Source organism: Oncorhynchus nerka, linkage group LG12 (genome assembly GCF_034236695.1).
Source record: "Oncorhynchus nerka isolate Pitt River linkage group LG12, Oner_Uvic_2.0, whole genome shotgun sequence".
Taxonomy (NCBI): domain Eukaryota; kingdom Metazoa; phylum Chordata; class Actinopteri; order Salmoniformes; family Salmonidae; genus Oncorhynchus; species Oncorhynchus nerka.
Genome location: NC_088407.1, coordinates 25,087,086 through 25,112,655, shown reverse-complemented (window position 1 = coordinate 25,112,655; position 25,570 = coordinate 25,087,086). Strand labels below are relative to the sequence as shown.

The 25,570-nt window shown below is 43.9% G+C and overlaps 1 protein-coding gene across 1 annotated transcript in view; it reads left to right on the top strand.

Moving 5' to 3' along the window:
* LOC115139063 (neuroligin-2-like) overlaps nucleotides 1-13,314 on the top strand; it is a 344,275-nt gene extending 330,961 nt beyond the window's left edge. Inside the window, exons 6-9 of the mRNA XM_065025419.1 lie at nucleotides 3,204-3,469; nucleotides 3,818-3,971; nucleotides 6,036-6,402; nucleotides 11,419-13,314. Coding sequence (XP_064881491.1) covers nucleotides 3,204-3,469; nucleotides 3,818-3,971; nucleotides 6,036-6,402; nucleotides 11,419-12,247 — 1,616 coding nt within the window. The 3' untranslated portion in view covers nucleotides 12,248-13,314. The remainder of the gene's footprint in view (nucleotides 1-3,203; nucleotides 3,470-3,817; nucleotides 3,972-6,035; nucleotides 6,403-11,418) is intronic.
* Nucleotides 13,315-25,570: the final 12,256 nt, after the last annotated feature.

Here is a 25,570-nt window from a genome sequence, read left to right as displayed (position 1 = left end):
TACATGTCCTCTCCTCTCCTACCCTAACATACATGTCCTCTCCTCTCCTACCCTAAACTACATGTCCTCTCCTCTCCTACCCTAACTTACATGTCCTCTCCTACCCTAGCCTACATGTCCTCTCCTCTCCTACCCTAACCTACATGTCCTCTCCTCTCCTACCCTAACTTACATGTCCTCTCCTACCCTAGCCTACATGTCCTCTCCTCTCCTACCCTAGCCTACATGTCCTCTCCTCTCCTACCCTAACCTACATGTCCTCTCCTACCCTAACCTACATGTCCTCTCCTCTCCTACCCTAACCTACATGTCCTCTCCTCTCCTACCCTAACCTACATGTCCTCTCCTACCCTAACCTACATGTCCTCTCCTCTCCTACCCTAACCTACATGTCCTCTCCTCTCCTACCCTAACCTACATGTCCTCTCCTCTCCTACCCTAACCTACATGTCCTCTCCTACCCTAACCTACATGTCCTCTCCTCTCCTACCCTAACCTACATGTCCTCTCCTCTCCTACATGTCCTCTCCTACCCTAACCTACATGTCCTCTCCTCTCCTACCCTAACCTACATGTCCTCTCCTCTCCTACCCTAACCTACATGTCCTCTCCTACCCTAACCTACATGTCCTCTCCTCTCCTACCCTAACCTACATGTCCTCTCCTCTCCTACATGTCCTCTCCTACCCTAACCTACATGTCCTCTCCTCTCCTACCCTAACCTACATGTCCTCTCCTCTCCTACCCTAACCTACATGTCCTCTCATCTCCTACCCTAACTTACATGTCCTCTCCTACCCTAACATACATGTCCTCTCCTCCTCTAACCTACATGTCCTCTCCTCTCCTACCCTAACTTACATGTCCTCTCCTACCCTAACATACATATCCTCTCCTCTCCTACCCTAACCTACATGTCCTCTCCTCTCCTACCCTAACCTACATGTCCTCTCCTCTCCTACCCTTACTTACATGTCCTCTCCTCTCCTACCCTAAACTACATGTCCTCTCCTCTCCTACCCTAACTTACATGTCCTCTCCTACCCTAACATACATGTCCTCTCCTCTCCTACCCGAACCTACATGTCCTCTCCTCTCCTACCCTAACTTACATGTCCTCACCTACCCTAACATACATGTCCTCTCCTCCTCTAACCTACATGTCCTCTCCTCTCCTACCCTAACATACATGTCCTCTCCTACCCTAACATACATGTCCTCTCCTCTCCTACCCTAACATACATGTCCTCTCCTCTCCTACCCTAAACTACATGTCCTCTCCTCTCCTACCTAACTTACATGTCCTCTCCTACCCTAGCCTACATGTCCTCTCCTCTCCTACCCTAACCTACATGTCCTCTCCTCTCCTACCTAACTTACATGTCCTCTCCTACCCTAGCCTACATGTCCTCTCCTCTCCTACCCTAGCCTACATGTCCTCTCCTCTCCTACCCTAACCTACATGTCCTCTCCTACCCTAACCTACATGTCCTCTCCTCTCCTACCCTAACCTACATGTCCTCTCCTCTCCTACCCTTACCTACATGTCCTCTCCTACCCTAACCTACATGTCCTCTCCTCTCCTACCCTAACCTACATGTCCTCTCCTCTCCTACCTAACCTACATGTCCTCTCCTCTCCTACCCTAACCTACATGTCCTCTCCTACCCTAACCTACATGTCCTCTCCTCTCCTACCCTAACCTACATGTCCTCTCCTCTCCTACATGTCCTCTCCTACCCTAACCTACATGTCCTCTCCTCTCCTACCCTAACCTACATGTCCTCTCCTCTCCTACCCTAACCTACATGTCCTCTCCTCTCCTACCCTAACCTACATGTCCTCTCCTACCCTAACCTACATGTCCTCTCCTCTCCTACCCTAGCCTACATGTCCTCTCCTACCCTAACCTACATGTCCTCTCCTCCTCTCTTGTCTCATCATTGACTCATCTCCTCTGCTGCCACTCACCCATTCATTAAAACCAGTTCTCTCTGCTGTCAAACCCATCTTCATCTTAATCACCGTCCTCATCGTCATCTAACACCAGCCCTCCAGACTACAACTCCTCCACCTGTCACTCAAAGCTCCCGGGGTGCCAGGTAAGGAACACTCTCGCTCCCCACGGGGAACAGCAGTCATGTCATCCCACCACTCAACAAATCAACTGTGGCATGATACATGTGTTTATGGAGGAGAGGTGGATGAGAGGCGAGGGAGAGAGGAGGGGGAAGGGGGATACAGATCGGTATGATGAGAGTGGGAAAGGGAGGAGAGGGGAGAAGAGGGGGGAGGTAGCGGAAGGGAAGATGCACTGAGAGAGAGAGGAAGGAGGAAAGAGAGAAACTGATTAGGATTTAGGATGAAATATAGATGAGTCACCTCTCTCCCCTTTCTCATACTTTCTCTCACTTACTTCCTCTCCCCTCTCCCCCTCTTACTTCCCCCCACTATGAGGAGTAATGCTGAAGTAGCAGGTCGGCTGAGCCACGCGCTCCCTAATAGTCTTCCCTGGGAAAGAGGCTCTGCTCTGCGTCACTGCTTAATTATTCACCAGGAATCTGCAGGAGAGGGAAGGAGTGTGGAGGAATAGAGCAATACGAAGGAGGAAGAGGGGAAAGAATGAGAGCTCCCCCCTGTAACGAGGCACCACAGTAGTTCGTTTTCACCGCAGGACAGACAAAGAGAGAAAAAGGAAAGAGAAATCTGTAGAAAAGAGGAAGGAAATGTGTTTCTTTAATAAGAGACAGACTGTGCAGTCCCCCATCGATTCCCCAGTCCGGGCTGAATCTCATACAGTATCATCTCAACTATGGACTTTAAAGCGCATTACTTTCTATCTGATTTTTTTTTACAGTGACTAAGAGAGGGAAAATAGAGAAATCCGCGGAGGGAAAATGGAACAAACATTCACCACCTAACTAAGTATTCTTTAGAAAATTATCTTATCTTTTCTGGAAGGAAAGTAGACAAGGAGAAGAAAGCCACTTTAGACTATAGAGACACAACCTTGGCTGCCACTGTAGTAATCGAACATGTACAGTACACTTTGGGCCGCATTCAATTTTCAGACAAAAAAAAGGGAATATCCGCTCACCTTTTTTCTTGTTTTGTCCTGCTCCTGATATTACATTGGACGTTCATAAAACCTCCTCCTTTCAGATCCACTCGTCTAACTTCTCCTTCCACTCTCTGCCCTCCAGGGTTGTTCCAGAGGGCCATAGCCCAGAGTGGCTCAGCCATCTCCAGCTGGTCGGTCAACTACCAGCCCCTCAAGTACACCAAGATCCTAGCCCGGAAGGTAGGCTGCAGCCACTCAGAGACGGCAGAGTTGGTGGACTGCCTGAGGAAGAAGAACTTCAGGGAGCTGGTGGATCAGGACATCCAGCCGGCCCGCTACCACATCGCCTTCGGACCCGTAGTGGACGGAGACGTGGTGCCGGACGACCCTGAGATACTCATGCAGCAGGTGGGAGTAAGGAGCAGGGGGCGGGTGTATTGTTGGGGGTGGGGATGGGGTGGAGGTTAGTGTGGCTATATTAGTCATGGCTCTCTGACCGCAGAGACGTGTTCTATTGGTTCTGATGAAATCTCAGTGCCAGGGTTACCAAGAGTAACGTAAAAAGATTAAGGTTATGATAAGACATTACTATAATGGTTAAGTGTAATTTAAGACAGGTTTATATGTTATGCTTTTTGGTGGTAATAGTGCTTTTCAAGGAGCCCAAAGTGCTTAAAATGTTATGAGGCAGCAAAATCTCATGCACTTCTAATGTGTCTACATACCTAACATGTCCTTCCCTCGTTTTGCCACAAGGGGGAGTTCCTGAACTATGACATCCTGATTGGAGTGAACCAGGGAGAGGGGCTGAAGTTTGTAGATGACAGTGAAGACAATGATGGGATCTCAGCTGCAGCGTTCGACTACACCATCTCTAACTTTGTGGACAATCTCTATGGATATCCTGAGGGTAATGGTCTCTATATCCCTACTAATTGTAAACTGTCATTGTCAAAACATATTGATTCAATGGTTGTGAAGATGGGTAGAGGTCTGTCCGTGATAAAGAGATGGTCTGCTTTTTGGACACCACACTCCACAAAGCAAGTCCTGCAGGCTCTAGTTTTATCTTATCTTGATTCTTGTCCAGTCATATGGTCAAGTGCTGCAAAAAAGGACCTAGAAAAAGCTCTAACACTTACCCCACCAGACATACCACCAGGGGTCTTTTCACACTTCCCAATTCCAGAAAAAAATGAAAGAAAACGTATTATATAGAGCCATGATTTCATGGAACTCTTCAAGTGAGTTTTTTTTTAATCAACACGGTGTGGACGATAACTGCCGCTATCGCAACAGCTAATGGGGATCCTAATAAAATACCAAAATACCCATACTAATTCATGTGCAGCTTTTTATTGAGTAAAGTAACAATATAATAACGGTGTAAGAATCAAATAACAAGAATAATAATATCATAACAATATAATACATAACCTCTAGAGAGGAATGATGTCTCATAGCCAACTTCTGTGGTTTACTATTTGGTAAAAATGTCTCTTTAAACTTCAATTCGCTATCATGTGCCTTTTTGTCTGACCCCTCCCTTTCCCTCCCTTTCTATACTCTCTATCTCTCTTTCCCTTTATCTCCCTTTCTATACTCTCTATCTCTATTTCCCTTTATCTCCCTTTCTATACTCTCTATCTCTATTTCCCTTTATCTCCCTTTCTATACTCTCTATCTCTCTTTCCCTTTATCTCCCTTTCTATACTCTCTATCTCTATTTCCCTTTCCCTCCCTTTCTATACTCTCTATCTCTCTTTCCCTTTATCTCCCTTTCTATACTCTCTATCTCTATTTCCCTTTATCTCCCTTTCTATACTCTCTATCTCTATTTCCCTTTATCTCCCTTTCTATACTCTCTATCTCTCTTTCCCTTTATCTCCCTTTCTATACTCTCTATCTCTATTTCCCTTTATCTCCCTTTCTATACTCTCTATCTCTATTTCCCTTTATCTCCCTTTCTATACTCTCTATCTCTCTTTCCCTTTCCCTCCCTTTCTATACTCTCTATCTCTATTTCTATACTCTCTATCTCTCTTTCCCTTTCTCTCCCTTTCTATACTCTCTATCTATATTTCTCTTTTCCTTTCTCTCCCTTTCTATACTCTCTATCTCTATTTCTATACTCTCTATCTCTATTTCCCTTTCCCTCCTTTTATCTCCCTTTCTCTCCCTTTCTATACTCTCTATCTCTATTTACCTTTCTCTCCCTTTCTATACTCTCTATCTCTATACTCTCTATCTCTATTTCCCTTTCTCTCCCGTTCTATACTCTCAATCTATCTTTCCCTTTCTCTCACTTTCTATACTCTCTCTCTCTATTTCTCTTTCTCTCCCTTTCTATACTCTCTATCTCTTTCCCTTTCTCTCCCTTTCTATACTCTATATCTCTCTTTCCCTTTCTCTCCCTTTCTATACTCTCTCTCTCTATTTCTCTCCCTTTCTATACTTCTCTTTCCCTTTCTCTCCCTTTCTATGCTCTCTATCTCTATTTCTCTTTCCCTCCCTTTCTCTGCATTTCTATACTCTCTATCTATATCTCTCTTTCCATTTCTCTCCCTTTCTATACTCTCTATCTCTATTTCTCTTTCCCTCCCTTTCTCTCCCTTTCTATACTCTCTATCTCTATTTCTCTTTCCCTTTCTCTCCCTTTCTATGCTCTCTATCTCTATTTCTCTTTCCCTCCCTTTCTCTGCCTTTCTATACTCTCTCTATTTCTCTTTCCTTTTCTCTCCCTTTCTGTACTCTCTCTCTCTATTTCTCTTTCCCTCACTCTCTCCCTTTCTATACTCTCTATTTCTCTTCCCCTCACTCTCTCCCTTTCGCTCATCTTCTGGCTTCGTCTGTATCTCTCTTTCTCAACTTCCCTCTCTTGAATTTTCACTCTCTCTTGTGTCCAACCTCTCTCCCTCCCCTCTCCCCACTCTCCCTCTCCTCCCACCACCCTCCTCCCTCTCCTCCCCTCTAGGTAAGGACATCCTGAGAGAGACCATTAAGTTCATGTACACTGACTGGGCCGACCGTGACAACGGAGACATGAGGAGAAAAACCCTCCTCGCCCTGTTCACGGACCACCAGTGGGTGGCGCCAGCGGTGGCCACGGCCAAACTGCACGCCGAGTTCCAGTCTCCCGTTTACTTCTACACCTTCTACCACCACTGTCAGACGGAGACACGGCCGGAGTGGGCGGACGCAGCCCACGGGGATGAGATCCCCTACGTGTTCGGGGTTCCCATGATCGGAGCCACCGACCTCTTCCCCTGCAACTTCTCTAAGAATGATGTCATGCTCAGTGCTGTAGTCATGACGTACTGGACAAACTTTGCTAAGACGGGGTAGGTAGTGAACGGTAGAGGGTAGAAGGTGGAAAGAATGGGGCTTTGTTTGGTTTGCTCTCTCTGCTCTTGAGGACTATGTAATTTAGGGCTCAATTCAAACCGTATCGCCAAAATTCAGCACTATAATGCGCTTGAAATTTAAAGGTTATTTCCGATTGAGCCAAACTGCAGCTAACCTATAAGAATCTAAGCCCTGTCTAAGCCGGGGGTTCCACTAAGCTATATGGAATTGTTTTAAGGTCATACCAAGGATTTCGATTTTTGAAGTATCCCAAAAAATTTGATGAAAAATCATTTTGGGCCTTACTGCTCTTAGCCCAAACAAACACATTGAATAACAGATAGTCCTTACTGCTCTTAGCCCATAGAAACACATTGAATAACAGATAGTCCTTACTGCTCTTAGCCCATAGAAACACATTGAATAACAGATAGTCCTTACTGCTATTAGCCCATAGAAACACACTGAATAACAGATAGTCCTTACTGCTCTTAGCCCAAACAAACACACTGAATAACAGATAGTCCTTACTGCTCTTAGCCCAAACAAACACACTGAATAACAGATAGTCCTTACTGCTATTAGCCCAAACAAACACACTGAATAACAGATAGTCCTTACTGCTCTTAGCCCATAGAAACACACTGAATAACAGATAGTCCTTACTGCTATTAGCCCAAACAAACACATTGAATAACATATTCACTACATGAAACAACAGATAGTCCCCAAAACAAAATCTGAAGGAAGTTTGTTCTGAAGCGTCTGTCCTACATCTGAGAGATATAAGAAAGATCAGGAAACATTTGTTATTTGTTTTTACATGTGTTTAACCCCCTATATTTGGCACTAAACAGTCTCCATATGTACTTCCATAAAAACAATTCAACTGGTGCCGGGGGACCTTCAGGCGAGTCTTGTGAGGCTTGTGGGCGTCCGTCAGAGAGTAAACACTACACTACAAATGATTTTGTGAGAAGACCGATTTCCAGATGTCTCATGGTCTGACATACACCACTCTAGCTCTGTCACCTTTCACCCCAGATGTCTCATGGTCTGACATACACCACTCTAGCTCTGTCACCTTTCACCGCAGATGTCTCATGGTCTGACATACACCACTCTAGCTCTGTCACCTTTCACCGCAGATGTCTCATGGTCTGACATACACCACTCTAGCTCTGTCACCTTTCACCGCAGATGTCTCATGGTCTGACATACACCACTCTAGCTCTGTCACCTTTCACCGCAGATGTCTCATGGTCTGACATACACCACTCTAGCTCTGTCACCTTTCACCGCAGATGTCTCATGGTCTGACAAACACCACTCTAGCTTTGTCACCTTTCACCCCAGATGTCTCATGGTCTGACATACACCACTCTAGCTCTGTCACCTTTCACCGCAGATGTCTCATGGTCTGACATACACCACTCTAGCTCTGTCACCTTTCACCCCAGATGTCTCATGGTCTGACATACACCACTCTAGCTCTGTCACCTTTCACCGCAGATGTCTCATGGTCTGACATACACCACTCTAGCTCTGTCACCTTTCACCGCAGATGTCTCATGGTCTGACAAACACCACTCTAGCTCTGTCACCTTTCACCCCAGATGTCTCATGGTCTGACATACACCACTCTAGCTCTGTCACCTTTCACCGCAGATGTCTCATGGTCTGACATACACCAATCTAGCTCTGTCACCTTTCACCGCAGATGTCTCATGGTCTGACATACACCGCTCTAGCTCTGTCACCTTTCACCCTAGATGTCTCATGGTCTGACATACACCACTCTAGCTCTGTCACCTTTCACCGCAGTCTCATGGTCTAACATACACCACTCTAGCTCTGTCACCTTTCACCGCAGATGTCTCATGGTCTGACATACACCGCTCTAGCTCTGTCACCTTTCACCCCAGATGTCTCATGGTCTGACAAACACCACTCTAGCTCTGTCACCTTTCACGGCAGATGTGAAAGTGCAAAATCGGCGTATGTGGTAGATTGAGACACATCCAATTTATGGGGACGTGGACATCAACCTTAAGGGGTGAATGCAGTCTCCGCTAGGCAGGAATTTAGCCTTTAAATGTAAATTGCACTATACCGCTGAACTTCAGCGATACGGATTGAATCGAGCCCTAAGTCTATGATTTCCAGCCAGAACAAGTGTATCATACTCTATGCAGGGGTGAAAGGAAGCTGGTATTGTCTGGTACGAAGTACCAGCAAAATAAATAGTGGGGGTACCCATACCGGTTAAACATGAGACTATCACAATAATTAAAGCAACAATGCCATGAAAACTGTAGGCTATTAAACTATTATTTATCATTACCGTATGTTAGTCACATGAAAAATGTGTGAATGGACTTGAAAACGTGTGAAATACGCTCCAAAATGCTGTGTGGTTTGAAAAAACACTGACATTTTGCAAAGGCAGACTTAGCCAAGACCGAGACATTTGTGGATAGTGGCTGCATCAATTCAGGTTACAAGTGTAGGCCTAAGGGAGGACAATCACTGAACGTCATTCATTAGACTTTTGGGGTTTTGTTACAGGTGTTTCTTTCTATTCCTCATATCATGTGCACAGTGCACTGCATGGATGCAGGAATTATTTTAGAGTGAATGAATACGAGCAGGTAGCCAGGTTTACAGAAGCCTTGTGAACTGATCGTTGGACAATCAGATTAAAACATCATGACTGGTTGTGTTTATGCCACAATAAAAGGTCATACATTTTAAAAGTGAAATGACAAAACTTTAGGACTACGCCCACAGAGATCCTATTGAATGAATAGGGATTCTATAGGTAATTCTATGATTAGGCCCATAAACAACTAATGGTCATGCAATTGTTGTCATGCAAGCATGTGCACACATAGGAGGTGCCACATCAGGAATAGCATTTTATCTATTTTCACCCCCGACTACACAGTTGAAGTCGGAAGTTTACATACACTTAGGTTGGAGTCATTAAAACTATAGTTTTGGCAAGTCGGTTAAGACATCTACTTTGTGCATGACACAAACTATTGTTTCCTGACAGATTATTTAACTTACTGACAGATTATTTCACTTATATTTCACTGTATCACAATTCCAGTGGGTTCGAAGTTTACATACACTAAGTTGACTGTGCCTTTAAACAGCTTGGAAAATGTCAGAAAATGATGTCATGGCTTTAGAAGCTTCTGATAGACTAATTGACATCATTTGAGTCAATTGGAGGTGTACCTGTGGATGTATTTCAAGGCCTACCTTCAAACTCAGTGCCTCTTTGCTTGACATCATGGGTAAATCAAAAGAAATCAGCCAAGACCTTTGTAGAACTCCACAAGTCTGGTTCATCCTTGGGAGCAATTTCCAAACGCCTGAAGGTACCACGTTCAGCTGTACAAACAATAGTACGCAAGTATAAACACCATGGGACCACCCAGCTGTCATACCGCTCAGGAAGGAGACGCGTTCTGTCTCCCAAAGATGAACGGACTTTTGTGAAGATGCTGGAGAAAACAGGTACAAAAGTATCTATATATCCACAGTCAAACAAATCCTGTATCGACATAAACTGAAAGGCCGCTCAGCAAGGAAGAAGACACTGCTCCAAAACCGTCATAAAAAGCCAGACTACGGTTTGCAACTGCACATGAGGACAAATATCGCACTTTTTGGAGAAATGTCCTCTGGTCTGATGAAACTAAAATATAACTGTTTGGCCATAATGATCATCGTTATGTTTGGAGGAAAAAGGGGGAGGCTTCCAAGCCGAAGAACACCATCCCAACCGTGAAGCACGGGGGTGGCAGCATCATGTTGTGGGGGTGCTTTGCTGCAGGAGGGACTGGTGCACTTCACAAAATAGATGGCATCATGAGGATGGAAAATTTGGTGGATATATTGAAGCAACATCTCAAGACATCAGTCAGGAAGTTAAAGCTTGGTCACAAATGGGTCTTCCAAATGGACAATGACCCCAAGCATACTTCCAAAGTTGTGGCAAAATGGCTTAAGGACAACAAAGTCAAGGTATTGGAGTGGCCATCACAAAGCCCAGACCTCAATCCTATGGAAAATGTATGTGCAGAACTGAAAAAACGTGTGCGAGCATGGAGGCCTACAAACCTGACTCAGTTACATCAGCTCTGTCGGGAGGAATGGGCCAAAATTCACCCAACTTATTGTGGAAGGCTCCCTGAAACGTTTGACCCAAGTTAAACAATTTAAAGGCAATGCTACCAAATACTAATTGAGTGTATGTAAACTTCTGACCCACTGGGAATGTGATGAAATAAATAAAAGCTGAAATAAATCATTCTCTCTACTATTATTCTGACATTTCACATTCTTAAAATAAAGTGGTGTGTCACGATCATCGTAGGAACTGGAAATATACTCAGACTAACGTTTTGGGTACCACATGTTTAATAAAGGAAACTCACAAAGCAATAAACAGCAAAGGAAACATGAAGTCATGGAGTGCTCACAGGCAACTACACACAAACAAGATCCCACAAGAACCAGTGGGAAGATGGCTGCCTAAATATATGATCCCCAATCAGAGACAACGATAAACAGCTGCCTCTTATTGGGAATCATACCAGGCCAACATAGAAATAATTAACCTAGATAGGAACACCCCACCTAGTCACACCCCAACCTAACCAAAATAGAGAATAACAAGGCTCTCTATGGTCAGGGCGTGTCATAGTGATCTTAACTGACCTAAAACAGGGAATTTTTACTAGGATTAAATGTCAGGAATTGTGAAAAACTGAGTTTAAATATTTTTGGCTAAGGTGTATGTAAACTTCCGACTTCAACTATATGTAAGAAGCTATGAAATGTATTGCGATTTTGAGTTTTTTTTATTTTATGTTTTAATGTCAAATTCAAGAGGTTGTTTAACAGTGAAATATACTATATAGTGTCTGTGTGTAATAACTTTGGAATACCTTTGATTGACATAATTTAAATGAGATTGGTATTCATTTCTCCTCCAGGGACCCCAACCTGCCGGTGCCTCAGGACACCAAGTTCATCCACACCAAGCCCAACCGCTTCGAGGAGGTCATCTGGACCAAGTTCAACTCCAAGGACAAGCAGTACCTCCACATCGGTCTGAAGCCCCGCGTCAGGGACAACTACCGAGCCAACAAGGTGGCCTTCTGGCTGGAGCTGGTCCCTCACCTACATTCCCTCCATGATGAATTCCCCCCCACCACCAGGCTACCTCCAGGCAGCACCCGCCCCCCCGGGGTCCCCTGGAAGCCCAAACCCCGCACCACAGGCCACCCCTACCCCACATTCCCTGACCCCGTGGAGCCCTATGGATCAGAGCGGCCCAGACTGGACCTCTTCCCCGGTGACACACGGGATTATTCCACAGAGCTGTCGGTGACAGTGGCGGTGGGGGCGTCGCTACTCTTCCTCAACATCCTGGCATTCGCTGCGCTCTACTACAAGCGGGACAAGCGGCAGGAGATGCGGCGCCACCGGCTCTCCCCGCAGCGCCACGGCGGGCCCTCCAACGACCTGGCGCACAGCCAGGAGGAAGAGATCATGTCCCTGCAGATGAAGCACTCGGAGCATGACCCGCACCACGACATGGAGCCCCTCCGGCCCCACGACATCCTGCGGCCCGCCTGCCCGCCCGACTATACTCTGGCCCTGCGGAGGGCCCCGGACGATGTGCCCCTCATGACCCCCAACACCATCACTATGATCCCCAGCACCATCACCGGCATGCAGCCCCTCCACCCCTTCAATACCTTCCCCAGCACCGGCCACAACAACACCCTGCCCCACCCCCACTCCACCACACGCGTATAGTAAAGCTAGAGCTCCCCCTGGGGGACCAGTGGACCAAGTACTACGCTCTCTGGCTCCCTCTATATGGATATCTCTCTCTCTCTCTTACTCTCTGTTTCTCCAACCGTCAGCCTGCTGCCCTGATGCTGTGTACTTCCTACAGTGCCACCTGTTGAGGTTAAGTGGAAGTGCAGCTGAACTGCAGGGGCAGCAGATGTTAAGGGGGGACATTGAGACATTTAGAAACTATTTTGATGGGGTCTCGTATTCTCTGACTCTGACAGCCCCTAGACCTTGCCAGAGGACAATCCTCTTACTGTGCTTTTCATTTTGTTGATTTTACATCCTCCTTTTTATCCGTTTCTGTGCTGTAATAGGGTTGGAGATAGTTTTTTGGGGTGTTGGGTAAAGTGACCTCTGATATATTGGAAAACCTCTATCTCTCTACTCATGTCATCTGCTTACTTGATATAGTGTTTTCTCTTTTCTACATCCATCTCGTTCCCTCTGTAGTTCTAAACCCCCCTCAAATGAACCCCTCAGCCCACCCTTAGGAATTGTTGGGAGTCTTTTTCATACAAGGCGTACAGTACATACAGTTAGCATCTATCATGAAAATATTGATATTCTGATATCGTCTTTCTACCAGCATTCTTGGTGCCAAGTACTGTGTTGTTTTCCCATAGGAGGGAACTGAGAGAGAATCAAGAGTGTGGAGCTGTATCAAGATAGCCTACTGACTGTGTTCATGAAAAGTGCCAATTTGGCCTATCTTGTGTGCTTTTTTCTTTGATTGTTTGATTGTTGCTTTCAGTTCTTATTTTTTTTTGTGGAAAGAAGTTTAAGTGTATAGATATATAGTTATATATAAATGTGTACAAAGAAGAAGATATATAAATGGCTTTCTCAGTGGGGGATCTATGCATGAATTATTTTTTTAAATGATGATGGGGGAAGGACACTGGATAGTCAATGTTTCCACACTTCTCCTGTTTTAAACCATTTCTATCTCTATTTCATATGCTTTTTCTTCCTATTTTATTCTTCAAAAAACAAAAAATGGAGGCAATTAAAAAAAACTGCACGGATGCTTCTTTGATTTGCACAATTATCCTTTACAACAAGAAGAACCTGACTGGAACAAACATGAATAAAATAATGATCATACACCTTGAATATACAACACATTGCGTATCATCACCATCTCCCATGTTCATTGCTTACTGTCTACTATTGCACTATAGACCACATGCTACCCCAACCAAATCAACTACCCCAGTAAATCAAAACAACCTTTATTCTTACAACACATTTCATACAAAGCAGGTGCAAACCAATGCGACCACATATCAGTCACACAGAGACCCCTCTCTCCCTGCTCTGCTATCATCAGGCCAGGGCCCCTGAGGGCCCCTCTTATGTAATGTGAGATATTGGTGCCACTCTAGCAGCTCTGTCTTTGTCTCGTAATAACCAGGCCATCCACTGAGCCCTGGGCCCCTGTCTCTCTGTGAGTCATTATGGCAGGCATGGAAGCCATAATCTGCCACTGAAATGGCATCCTATTCCCTAGTGCACTACTTCTGGCCAGTCAGGCAAAAAGTAGTGCCTTATAGGCATTAGTGTGTTGTTTTGGACACATTTCTAGAGGTATTGGTGTCCATTATAATCTGGTCAAAAGAAGTGTACTATGTAGGGGATAGGGTGCCCTAGAGGTATTGGTGTCCATTATGATCTGGTCACAAGAAGTGTACTATGTAGGGGATAGGGTGCTGCAGGTAGAGATATTGAAGGTACATACAGTACTCAAGTCTTGGAGGCTCATAGAATGTTACTTTCCTAATTCTGTTAGTAGAAAGGAAAGAAAAGGACGGGCAGTTCTCACTCTCCCTCCTTCTTTCACACATTCTGTCCTATCTTCACCTCTATTTCCAGCACATGCATATTCTGTTTGATGTGGGTGTGTGTGTGTGTGTGTGCGTGCGTGCGTGCGTGCGTGGATGTGTGTGCATGCGTGGGTGTGTGTGTGTGTGTGTGCGTGCGTGCGTGGATGTGTGTGCATGCGTGGGTGTGTGTGTGTGTGTGTGTGCGTGCGTGCGTGGATGTGTGTGCATGCGTGGGTGTGTGTGTGGGTGGGTGTGTGCGTGGGTGTGTGGGTGTGCGTGCGTGCGTGCGTGGGTGTGTGTGTGTGTACGTACATGTCAGCACAGCTTCACCGGGGCATGGGTAATTAGAGTGCATGGAGAATGATGGAGGGAGACAGAGAGGGAGAGAAGAGAGAGTGAATGAGAGAGACAGACGTCTCAACTCAGAGGCTCATCCCCATGATGCGAACCGTACTCCAAAATAACATTTCTCCAACTGCTTACACACACATTCTATTTTCCCTATCCCTTTCTCCTTTCCTCCACCAGTAAACACCAACATTTAACTAACTAGGCGTAATAGCTACATGAATGTGAAGAGTTGAGTAGAACTCACATACTTTTAAACTCATAACTTTGCTGTGTACAGTCATTCAACCCTGCATCTCCTGACCCTTAATCCCCGACCCCTCACCCTGCTGACTCTGTTGCTCCCACAACCCCTTAGCTCTACTGCTGTATATGTAACTCTAAGCACACTGAGCAAGACTGGGGGTCTGTCAGCCAGGCCATGGTCTTTGATAACAAAGCTGGGAGAGGACCTTAGACCAAGAGGCAACAAAGTGATCAGTTGTTGCTGGGTTTTAGTTTTTCTTTCTATTTTTTAACAGGGGAAAACACATAAAAGTCGAGGGAAAGTCTATAGAGAACGTCCCCGACTGTAATGCTGTAATATGGCCAGTAGAGGGGGCCGACGGGTTAATATGATTAATCCCACTTAACAGAACTGTAGAGCTGTGAGTGTGAACCCACAGTGCACTGTATCCTCTATGGGAAACCGTTAGCGACCATGTTGTGTCTGTGCTTGTGTTTAGCTTCAGACTTTTCTTTGGTTTCTATGGAAGTTGCGGGGAGAATGTGAGAGAACACAGTGGTAGAGTCAGACTGTGTTAGCCTACTGAGAGAGACAGTGTGTGGTGGGGAAATGATCAGCTGCACAATATACTGTAACATAGACTGGACTGGGGTTGTGGTCAGTGGGAGCGAGAGAAGACTTAACACAAGCTGTGTTCTTGGACTAGAAGAAGAAACCTGGGAGAGAGACTCAAAGCATCCAAGTCATCATCACCACCTTAAACAAAGGGGAGAGGTTGTGAGATGTAACTGGTCAACTGGGACAGTGGACAGACTTATTTCATCGATGGGAGGGATCGGAGTCTGTCCTATGAAGAGTCGCTGTGCCATTGTATCCTAGTGAACTATTTTATACTTATTCATGTGATGTCGCAGAGGAAACTACTACTAGTACATATACAACAAAACAGAACTTCAACCAGTAGAAGAGCGACAGAAGCTATTTATTTTTTTCTGTTCTTTTCCTCGACTATTTTATAGGTTTACACACAAGAGGGCGCCATGGTGACACACAATCACCATAACAACGTACCTGTCATTCTCTGAACATTCGGAATGTGGAGGAATACATTGTTGCGTGACATAGAGACACGTCAAAAAAGAGGAGCAAAACTGTACATTTTTAAGTGTAAGAACAAACAAACAGGCAGAAATATTTGTAAATATAAGGTTTCTTGTTTGTTTTTTCGAGTGAATGAAATGACTTTGTGACAACACCAGAGACAACAGGTGCAAGTTGATAAGGGGCCACCAGCTAGTATTGTACCTTCACCGTACACCATTTGAATATATTCAGATTCTAGTTCTATTAGCCCCGTGTTGTCAGTGCAGGATGTAACCAAGTTGTGCAGAAGTGGGTAGACAATGGACATTCAGAACAAAGTCATAGAGTTGTCTATGTAGCGTCTTGACTGCTGAAACCTGTGAAAGCACTAAGCGAACACTGTAGCAGGGCTCCTGATGCATTCTTACCCTGTGCTGTTGTTTATATGGTCTCTCTCCCACATTCAAATGGGACAATGAGAACTGCAGGCCTTTGTTAGCTGTCTACCACACCAGCATATCTGTATGATGATGCAGGATACCTTAAAGACTGAATCTGTCGTTCCCACTTCCCCCTATGGCAACTACAATGCAGGGACACTTTTACCAGAAATTAAAGTTACAGAGTGCACCTTTAAAAACAACCTTGTGACTTCTGGAGTCCGGATATTCACTCCCTGTTGACTTCCGTATTGTAGCAGTAGCCCCAAAATCACAGGGGGATAGAGAAACGAGGGCTTTATGTAACCTAAGATACCTCTGATCTAGCCTAGTCCCAGATCTGGTTTTGCCCTCTTACCAACTAATACGGTCATTGTCACGACTAGGAGTTGACTAGACAGAACAAACAGATCTGGGAGCAGGCTACCTCTTATCCTCATAAGAAAATCACATACTGCGGGTGGGTCACATGTCCCCCTGTATACACTGCGTTACGTACAATGTGTGTAGGTGTCCTGTTCATGTAGGTTGTGCTACATGACCTCATCATAAGCTATTGGTACAGCTATGCTTGCCTTCCAGGTGGAGAGGTGTGGTGGGAATGAGTTGCTTTAGCCACTGCACGCCTAGTGGCCAGACGGTTGAACTACATTACAAGACATGCATAGGTATGGACCTGGAAGTGAGTGTATAAGTGAGAGCATGTGTTAGGATAGCTAATGTGTTGTGTATGCGTTAGGTGTGTGCTCCATTTTGTTGTAGCCTTGGTTTGGACTGACACAGAGGGAGCAGATATCTAGTGTTAGTTTAAGATGACTTTCAAACAATTGAACCGACCCCCCCCCAAAAAAATCCATATTGGATTTTAATGTATTATTCCTCGCACTCAGACCACGATGAGAGTCATTATTTTTGGTCCTAAACCAATTTTGTTGACGGTGTGTTGATTTTCAATGATAAATCAGTTGTTAAATGATTATAAAGCAGTTATCATAGTTTTATAGATTTGCCGGAGCGGTGCTCTGTTGGAAAAACACCTGAAATAAAAGGGGCAGTACGTAACAATGGTTCATGTAGGTGAACTTCCTGCCTTGCTTGTGACTACGTGTCATGGTTGACCCTCAAAACAAAGAAAGGTTTGTATATGTTCTGGTCGATGTACCTGAGTCCAGGTACACTGAAGCACATGACCAATAACCCTGGGAAACATTCGGAGTTGGGTGTCAGTTCGGCTGCATAGCAACATTTGCACCTGTTGTCTTCTTTTACATTTCTTTATTGAATTAAGAAACCCAAGACTTGAGATGAAGAAAACATGTTCAAAATTCATTTAAAAAAAAGAGCCTTATTAAACAGGTGAAATCAAAGTATATAAACAAGGTGATGATATTTCTGTTTAGTTATGACACACTGTATGCTGTGATTCTGATGCGGGGCGCATAAAGACGTCCATAGCCAGGCTGTCGAGTACGTCTCTTCATTTACCTAATGCACCCCCTCAACTTCATTCAGAAGACTGCTTCCATTAAAGCCCCACAAAAACAAAAATGCACTTTTTCCAGCTGAAAGACAATCCCCAGAGTTGACCCATGATGTTGCACAATGATTTAAGCCAATAAAACATTGTTTTAGTCAAAGTATGATATGGGTTTGAAGTGGGAGATCCGAAGTGAAAGGGTTTCCCCTTTGAGATGACGTGCTAATACTTTTCAGACGACGTTTCTTTTCAGGGCTGGGTTTTATTTGCACGTTACCACCCACCCGCATGGCACTTTTATTTAGTTACCACCCACCAGCATGGCATTGTTTTATTTAGTTACCACCCACCAGCATGGCATTGTTTTATTTAGTTACCACCCACCAGCATGGCATTGTTTTATTTAGTTACCACCCACCAGCATGGCATTGTTTTATTTAGTTACCACCCACCAGCATGGCATTGTTTTATTTAGTTACCACCCACCAGCATGACATTGTTTTATTTAGTTTCCACCCACCAGCATGGCATTGTTTTATTTAGTTACCTCCCACCAGCATGGCATTGTTTTATTTAGTTACCACCCACCAGCATGGCATTGTTTTATTTAGTTACCACCCACCAGCATGGCATTGTTTTATTTAGTTACCACCCACCAGCATGGCATTGTTTTATTTAGTTACCACCCACCAGCATGGCATTGTTTTATTTAGTTACCACCCACCAGCATGGCATTGTTTTATTTAGTTACCACCCACCAGCATGGCATTGTTTTATTTAGTTACCACCCACCAGCATGACATTGTTTTATTTAGTTTCCACCCACCAGCATGTCATTGTTTTATTTAGTTACCACCCACCCACCAGCATGGCATTGTTTTATTTAGTTACCTCCCACCAGCATGGCATTGTTTTATTTAGTTACCTCCCACCAGCATGACATTGTTTTATTTAGTTACCACCCACCAGCATGGCATTGTTTTATTTAGTTACCTCCCACCAGCATGACATTGTTTTATTTAGTTACCACCCACCAGCATGGCATTGTTTTATTTAGTTACCACCCACCAGCATGACATTGTTTTATTTAGTTTCCACCCACCAGCATGGCATTGTTTTATTTAGTTACCACCCACCAGCATGACATTGTTTTATTTAGTTACCACCCACCAGCATGGCATTGTTTTATTTAGTTACCACCCACCAGCATGGCATTGTTTTATTTAGTTACCACCCACCAGCATGACATTGTTTTATTTAGTTACCACCCACCAGCATGGCATTGTTTTATTTAGTTACCTCCCACCAGCATGACATTGTTGTATTTAGTTACCACCCACCAGCATGGCATTGTTTTATTTAGTTACCACCCACCAGCATGACATTGTTTTATTTAGTTTCCACCCACCAGCATGGCATTGTTTTATTTAGTTACCACCCACCAGCATGGCATTGTTTTATTTAGTTACCACCCACCAGCATGACATTGTTTTATTTAGTTACCACCCACCAGCATGACATTGTTTTATTTAGTTTCCACCCACCAGCATGGCATTGTTTTATTTAGTTTCCACCCACCAGCATGGCATTGTTTTATTTAGTTACCACCCACCAGCATGGCATTGTTTTATTTAGTTACCACCCACCAGCATGACATTGTTTTATTTAGTTTCCACCCACCAGCATGGCATTGTTTTATTTAGTTTACCTCCCTTCTAGGCCTACGGTATATAGTAGTAACCTCAAGGGGTGGGTGGGGCCAAGAGCACAAATCTGTAGGAAGTGTTTGGAGCTGCTCAAAATAGGATATCATCGGGTCCCAGGTGGAATAAAATGAGTTTACCCCTGAATGGTATACTTAATTCTATTCCAATTTTAGGAACAGCATCAAATCTTTCAGCCTAAGGGAGGATTGATAGATTTCCAATCCAATAAAATCCTTCTGCGGGCCAACATGGAGGCAAAGACAATGACATCTAGCTCTCTGTTCGACTATTGCTGTCTGGTTCTCCAAAAATAGCCATTTCTGCGCGAGGCTGCAACTCTATGTTACATGCTTCAGAAAGGGGTTTAAATCAATAATAGTGGACCAATAGTCTGCCAAGCGGGGACCAGAACATGTGAGTCAAGTCCAGCAAGGAGATTTTACACCAATCACACGTACCATCAATATTTGGGTAGAATTTGGACAATCTGGACTTACTGGAATGGATACAGTGAAGTACCTTAAACTGTATAAGGCTGAGCCGGGCACAAGAGGAGCTTCCATTTACCCGAAGGCAGGCACTATTACAGACTTTGTCACAGATCTCTCCACCAAGTTCCTTTTTCCACAATCAGATTTGATTGAATGATGGGTTATCAAGGGACATGGTTATCTAAAAAATATCCCTTTAACCCGATGATAGAATTGGAAAGGTGGGGCTTTGAGTCAGATTTGGAAATACGTAAATACATTTGAATGGGGTAGATTACATTTGATAGTGAGGTCATTGAAATTGGCATAGGTGTCATCAATATAAAAGGTCAGTAAACTTAGTAGGGCCATTCATCTGCCATAGCCTAAAAGATACATCCAGTTTGCCTGGAAGGAAGAGGTGATTATTACATACAGTGCATTCAGAAAGTATTCAGACCCCTTGACTTTCCTGATCAATCTACACACAATACCCCATAATGACAAAGCAAAAATAGTTTTTATTTTTTGTATTTATTAAAAATAAAAAACAGATATCCTATTTACATACAGTTGAAGTCGGAACTTTATGTACACCTTAGCCAAATGCATTTAAACTCAGTTTTTCACAATTCCTGACATTTAATCAGAGTAAAACTTCCCTGTCTTAGGTCAGTTAAGATCACCACTTTATTTTAAGAATGTGAAATGTCAGAATAATAGTAGAGAGAATGATTTATTTCAGCTTTTATTTATTTCATCACATTCCCAGTGTGTCAGAAGTTTACATACACTCAGTTAGTATTTGGTAGCATTGCCTTTAAATTGTTTCACTTGGGTCAAACTTTTCGGGAAGCCTTCCACAAACTTCCCACAATAAGTTGGGTGAATGTTGGCCCATTCCTCTTGACAGAGCTGGTGTAACTGAGTCAGGTTTGTAGACCTCTTTGCTCGCACACGCTTTTTAAGTTCTGCCCACACATTTTCTACAGGATTGAGGCCAGGGCTTTGTGATGGCCACTCCAATACCTTGACTTTGTCTTCCTGAAACCATTTTGCCACAACTTTGGAAGTATGCTTGGGGTCATTGTCCATTTGGAAGACCCATTTGTGACCAAGCTTTAACTTCCTGACTGATGTCTTGAGATGTTGCTTCAATGTATCCACAGAATTTTCCAGCCTCATGATGCCATCTATTTTGTGAAGTGCACAAGTCCCTCCTGCAGCAAAGCACCCCCACAACATGATGCTACCACCCCCATGCTTCACGGTTGGGATGGTGTTCTTCGACTTGCAAGCCTCCCTCTTTTTCCTCCAAACATTATGGCCAAACAGTTCTACTTTTGTTTCATCAGACCAGAGGACATTTCTCCAAAAAGTACAATCTTTGTCCCCATGTGCAGTTGCAAACCGTAGTCTGGCTTTTTTATGGCAGTTTTGGAGCAGTGCCTTCTTCCTTGCTGAGTGGCCTTTCAGGTTATGTCGATATGGGACTCATTGTACTGTGGATATAGATACTTCTGTGCCTGTTTCCTCCAGGATCTTCATAAGGTCCTTTGCTGTTGTTGATTTGCACTTTACGCACCAAAATACGTTCATCACTAGGAGACAGAACGCGTCTCCTTCCTGAGCGGTATGACGGCTGGGTGGTCCCATGGTGTTTATACTTGCGTACTATTGTTTGTACAGATGAACGTGGTACCTTCAGGCGTTTGTAAATTGCTCCCAAGGATGAACCAGAGGTCTTGGCTGATTTCTTTTGATTTTCCCATGATGTCAAGTAAAGAGGCACTGAGTTTGAAGGTAGGCTGTGAAATACATCCACAGGTACACCTCCAATTGACTCAAATGATGTCAATTAGCCTATCAGAAGCTTCTAATGTTAAATAATCTGTCTGTAAACAATTGTTGGAACAATTACTTGTGTCATGCACAAAGTAGATGTCCTAACCGACTTGCCAAAACTATAGTTTGTTAATGTAAAGTTCCTGACTTCATCTTTAAGTATTCAGACCATTTGCTATGAGACTTGAAATTGAGCTCAGGTGCATCCTGTTTCCATTGATCACCCTTGAGATGTTTCTACAACTTGCCTACACACTTGTCTAAATAAGGTCCCACAGTTGGCAGTGCATGTCAGAGCAAACACCAAGTAATGAGGTCGACGAAAGAGTTCCGAGACAGGATTGTGTCGAGGCACAGATATGGGTAAGGGTACCAAAACATTTCTGCACCATTGAAGGTCCCCAAGAACACAGCGGCCTCCATCATTCTTAAATGGAAGAAGTTTGGAACCACCAAGACTCTTCCTAGAGCCAACTGGCCAAACTGAGTAATTGGGGGTGAAGGGCCATGGTCAGGGAGGTGACCAAGAACCCGATTGTCACTCTGACAGAGCTCCAGAGTTCCTCTGTGGAGATGGGAGAACCTTCCAGAAGGACAACCATCTCTGCACCAATCCACCAGTCAGGCGTTTGTGGTAGAGTGGCCAGACGAAAGCCACTCTTCAGTAAAAATTCCCCGCTTGGAGTTCGCCAAAAGGCACATAAAGGACTCAGAATGCCAAGTTTCACATCTGGAGGAAACCTGGCACCATCCCTACTGTGAAGCATGATGTTGGCAGCATCATGCTGTGGGGATGTTTTCAGCTTCGGGACAAGTCTCTGAATGTCTTTGAGCCCAGACTTGAACCCGATCAAACATCTCTGGAGAGACCTGAAAACAGCAGTTCAGTGACGCTCCCCATCTAACCTGACAGAGCTCAAGAGGATCTGCAGAGAAGAATGGGAGAAACTCCCCAAATACAGGTGTACCAAGCTTGTTGCGTCATACCCAAGATGACTCGAGGCTGTAATCACTGCCAAAGATGCTTCAACAAAGTACTGAATAAAGGGTCTGAATACTTATGTAAATGTGATGTCATGACGTTGCCCTCTTTGGGTATAGCAAGCCCCATCCCCCTCTCCCTGCCTCCCCCTTGCCTCCTTCAACTAGGCTGCTGTGGAGAGAGGTCGTAAATTCCTGAGAAGATCCTGCCACATGGCCGCATAGTATAAGAGGCAGAGTAAATTTTCATAGAGCACAAAAAGGAATTTCTTCCACCTCACAGAACTTAAGGTACGAACAAATTTCATGTTCCGGAGAAAGTATAAAAGATCGGTGAAGAATCCAGCTACGAACTGGTCCGTTTGTTACAACTTGGGGAAGCTCATGGGAGACTGTGGCCACTTTACCATAACGCTGTTTTTATAATAGCCTAAGATATGAGGTTTACATCAATTCAATTTAATGATAGTAAAGACACGACAGTGATTTCAGTTTTTTTTCATAAGTTTGCAAATATGTCTAAACCTGTTTTTGGTTTGTCATTATGAGATATTGTGTGTAGATTGATGAGGGGGAAAAAACTATTTAATCCATTTTAGAATAAAGCTGTAAAGTAACAAACTGTGGAAAAAATGAAGGGGTGTGAATACTTTCTGAATGTACTGTATAGGACCTTGAATAGAGAAATCACAGAATTTAAAATGTTCACATAATTGAGCCAGCATTTTAAGAGTATTGACAACAATTTGATTGGATGTGTATTGCGACGCTGTAAGTGGAAATTGGAGGTGACTACAGCTGACGAAGAGGAAGAGAAACAGGAGTTTGCTTCTGGTTGACACCAGTCAGTTACTGGGGTGCGAAGCCAGTAAACAATATTTTGTATATTCGCTGTCCATTAATAATACATGCAGTTATGAAGGCCTAGTCCTCCATGTGTTTTCTCTCTCTGGAGGAATGCTTTACGTATTCTTGGACTCCCACCGCCCCATAAAAGTCACACTTATCCACTAAAGTGATCAAAGACTTTGGTAGAAAAAGAGGAAGACATTGGAACAAATATAGAAATCTGGGCAATACATTCATCTTGACACAATTTATTAGCGAAAGTCAAATGGAGAATACTCCATCTCTGAAAGTCCAGTTTAAGTTTGCTTATCAGGGGAATAAAGTTATCCTCATGGAGGGAAGACAAGGTATGGGTGATATTGACCCCTAAATATTTAAAGCCAGACTTGGACATAGGAAATGGAATAGTGTCCCGTGGAATGTGGAAAGCTAATTCATTAATAGGAAAACATTAACCTTAAAACTAGAAAACACACCAAACCTACGCAGTAGGTCTACTATATCAGGGACACACACTTCAGGGTCTGAGATGTATAAAAGCAAGTCATCTGCGTACAAGAAAACGTTGTGTTCCAGTCCCCATCTGTAGATACCACGTATTGAGGGTGTGACCTTTAGCATAATAAAAGGGGTGTCTATCGCCAGGGCAAATAACAGAGGGGACATTGGACATTGTTGGCGTCTGGCCCTTGATAATGGGAAATACTGTGAACAAAGTTTATTTGTAAGTACTGATGCCTTGGGTGATGAGTACAACAGTCGGACACAGGAAATGACGTTTGCACCAAAGCCACATTTTCCCCGTACAGAGCATAAATATTCACATTCTACCCTGTCAAATGCCTTCTCCGCATCTAAAGAGATATTTACTGCAGGAGAGTGTATGACATTAAGCAGACGTTGAATGTTAGAAAAGGAGTGGCGACCCTTAATAGACCGATTCTGAGCCGTTGAGATGATGTCTGTCATAGTAGACTCTATTCGAGAGGTGAGCAATTTCAGTCAAATTTGTACATCTGCATTTAACAGTGAGATCGGTCTGTATGAGGCACACTCAGATGCATCTGTGCCGGGTTTTAACAAAAGCGTGATCGACACCTCTGTCAGGATTTGGGGTAAAACCACCCTGGTCCAGGGCGTTTTCAAACATTTCAAGCAGGAGAGGTGCCAGTTTGTAAGAAAACTCGATTGCGTAGCCATTTAGGCCAGGGGACTTCCCACTTTGCATTGCTGTAATATAATTAATAATCTCCTCTAACTGCAAAGGTTGATCAATTTCCTCTCTCTTCTCTGTACTAAATGGTAGAAGTTTCCAAATTGTCAAGAAAATCATTCAAAATGGAATCGTCTTCAGGTGATTCTGATGTGTAAAAATCTTAGTAAAATGTTTTGAAAGTATTATTCATTTCAATGGGACTAACTGTTAAAACACCCAAAGTTTTGTGAATTTGAGGGAGTGAGGCAGATTTGCACTTGATTGATGAGTTAGAAGTCGACCAGCATTTTCTCCATGCTCGTAAACAAAACGGAGCTTGCGGAGTAGCTGCTGCTCAGCCTTATCTGTGGATAGTAAATTCTACTGAGTTTGAAGCCTATCTCTGTAAAGTCCTGGTGATGGAGAGGCGGAGTATTGTTAGTCTAATTCCAGAATGGCGTCGTTGTTTATTGAGTTTCCCAAAGTGTCAATGGAAAAATGTAATCTGTTATTTGTCTCAATAAAGACATAATTTGCATTCGATAGAATGGTGTAGAATGAATTGTTCGAAAGTAAAGATGTGTTAAGTCTCCTCGGGGCGAGAGCATGGCATTGTTTATTAATCAGAAACAACTGCAAAGTCCTTCCTCATCATGAGTGACGACTGAGCTGAGCCAAACTGCTTTTTGACGTCCCCTTGCCTTGAGCCATGGAGGAAATAATAATAGGGGGTGAAAACGTACGTTTTTTTTTTTTACCAGAAATGTTTTGAGTTAGTCTGTATATATATACATATATATATATACATACAGTGCCTTGCGAAAGTATTCGGCCCCCT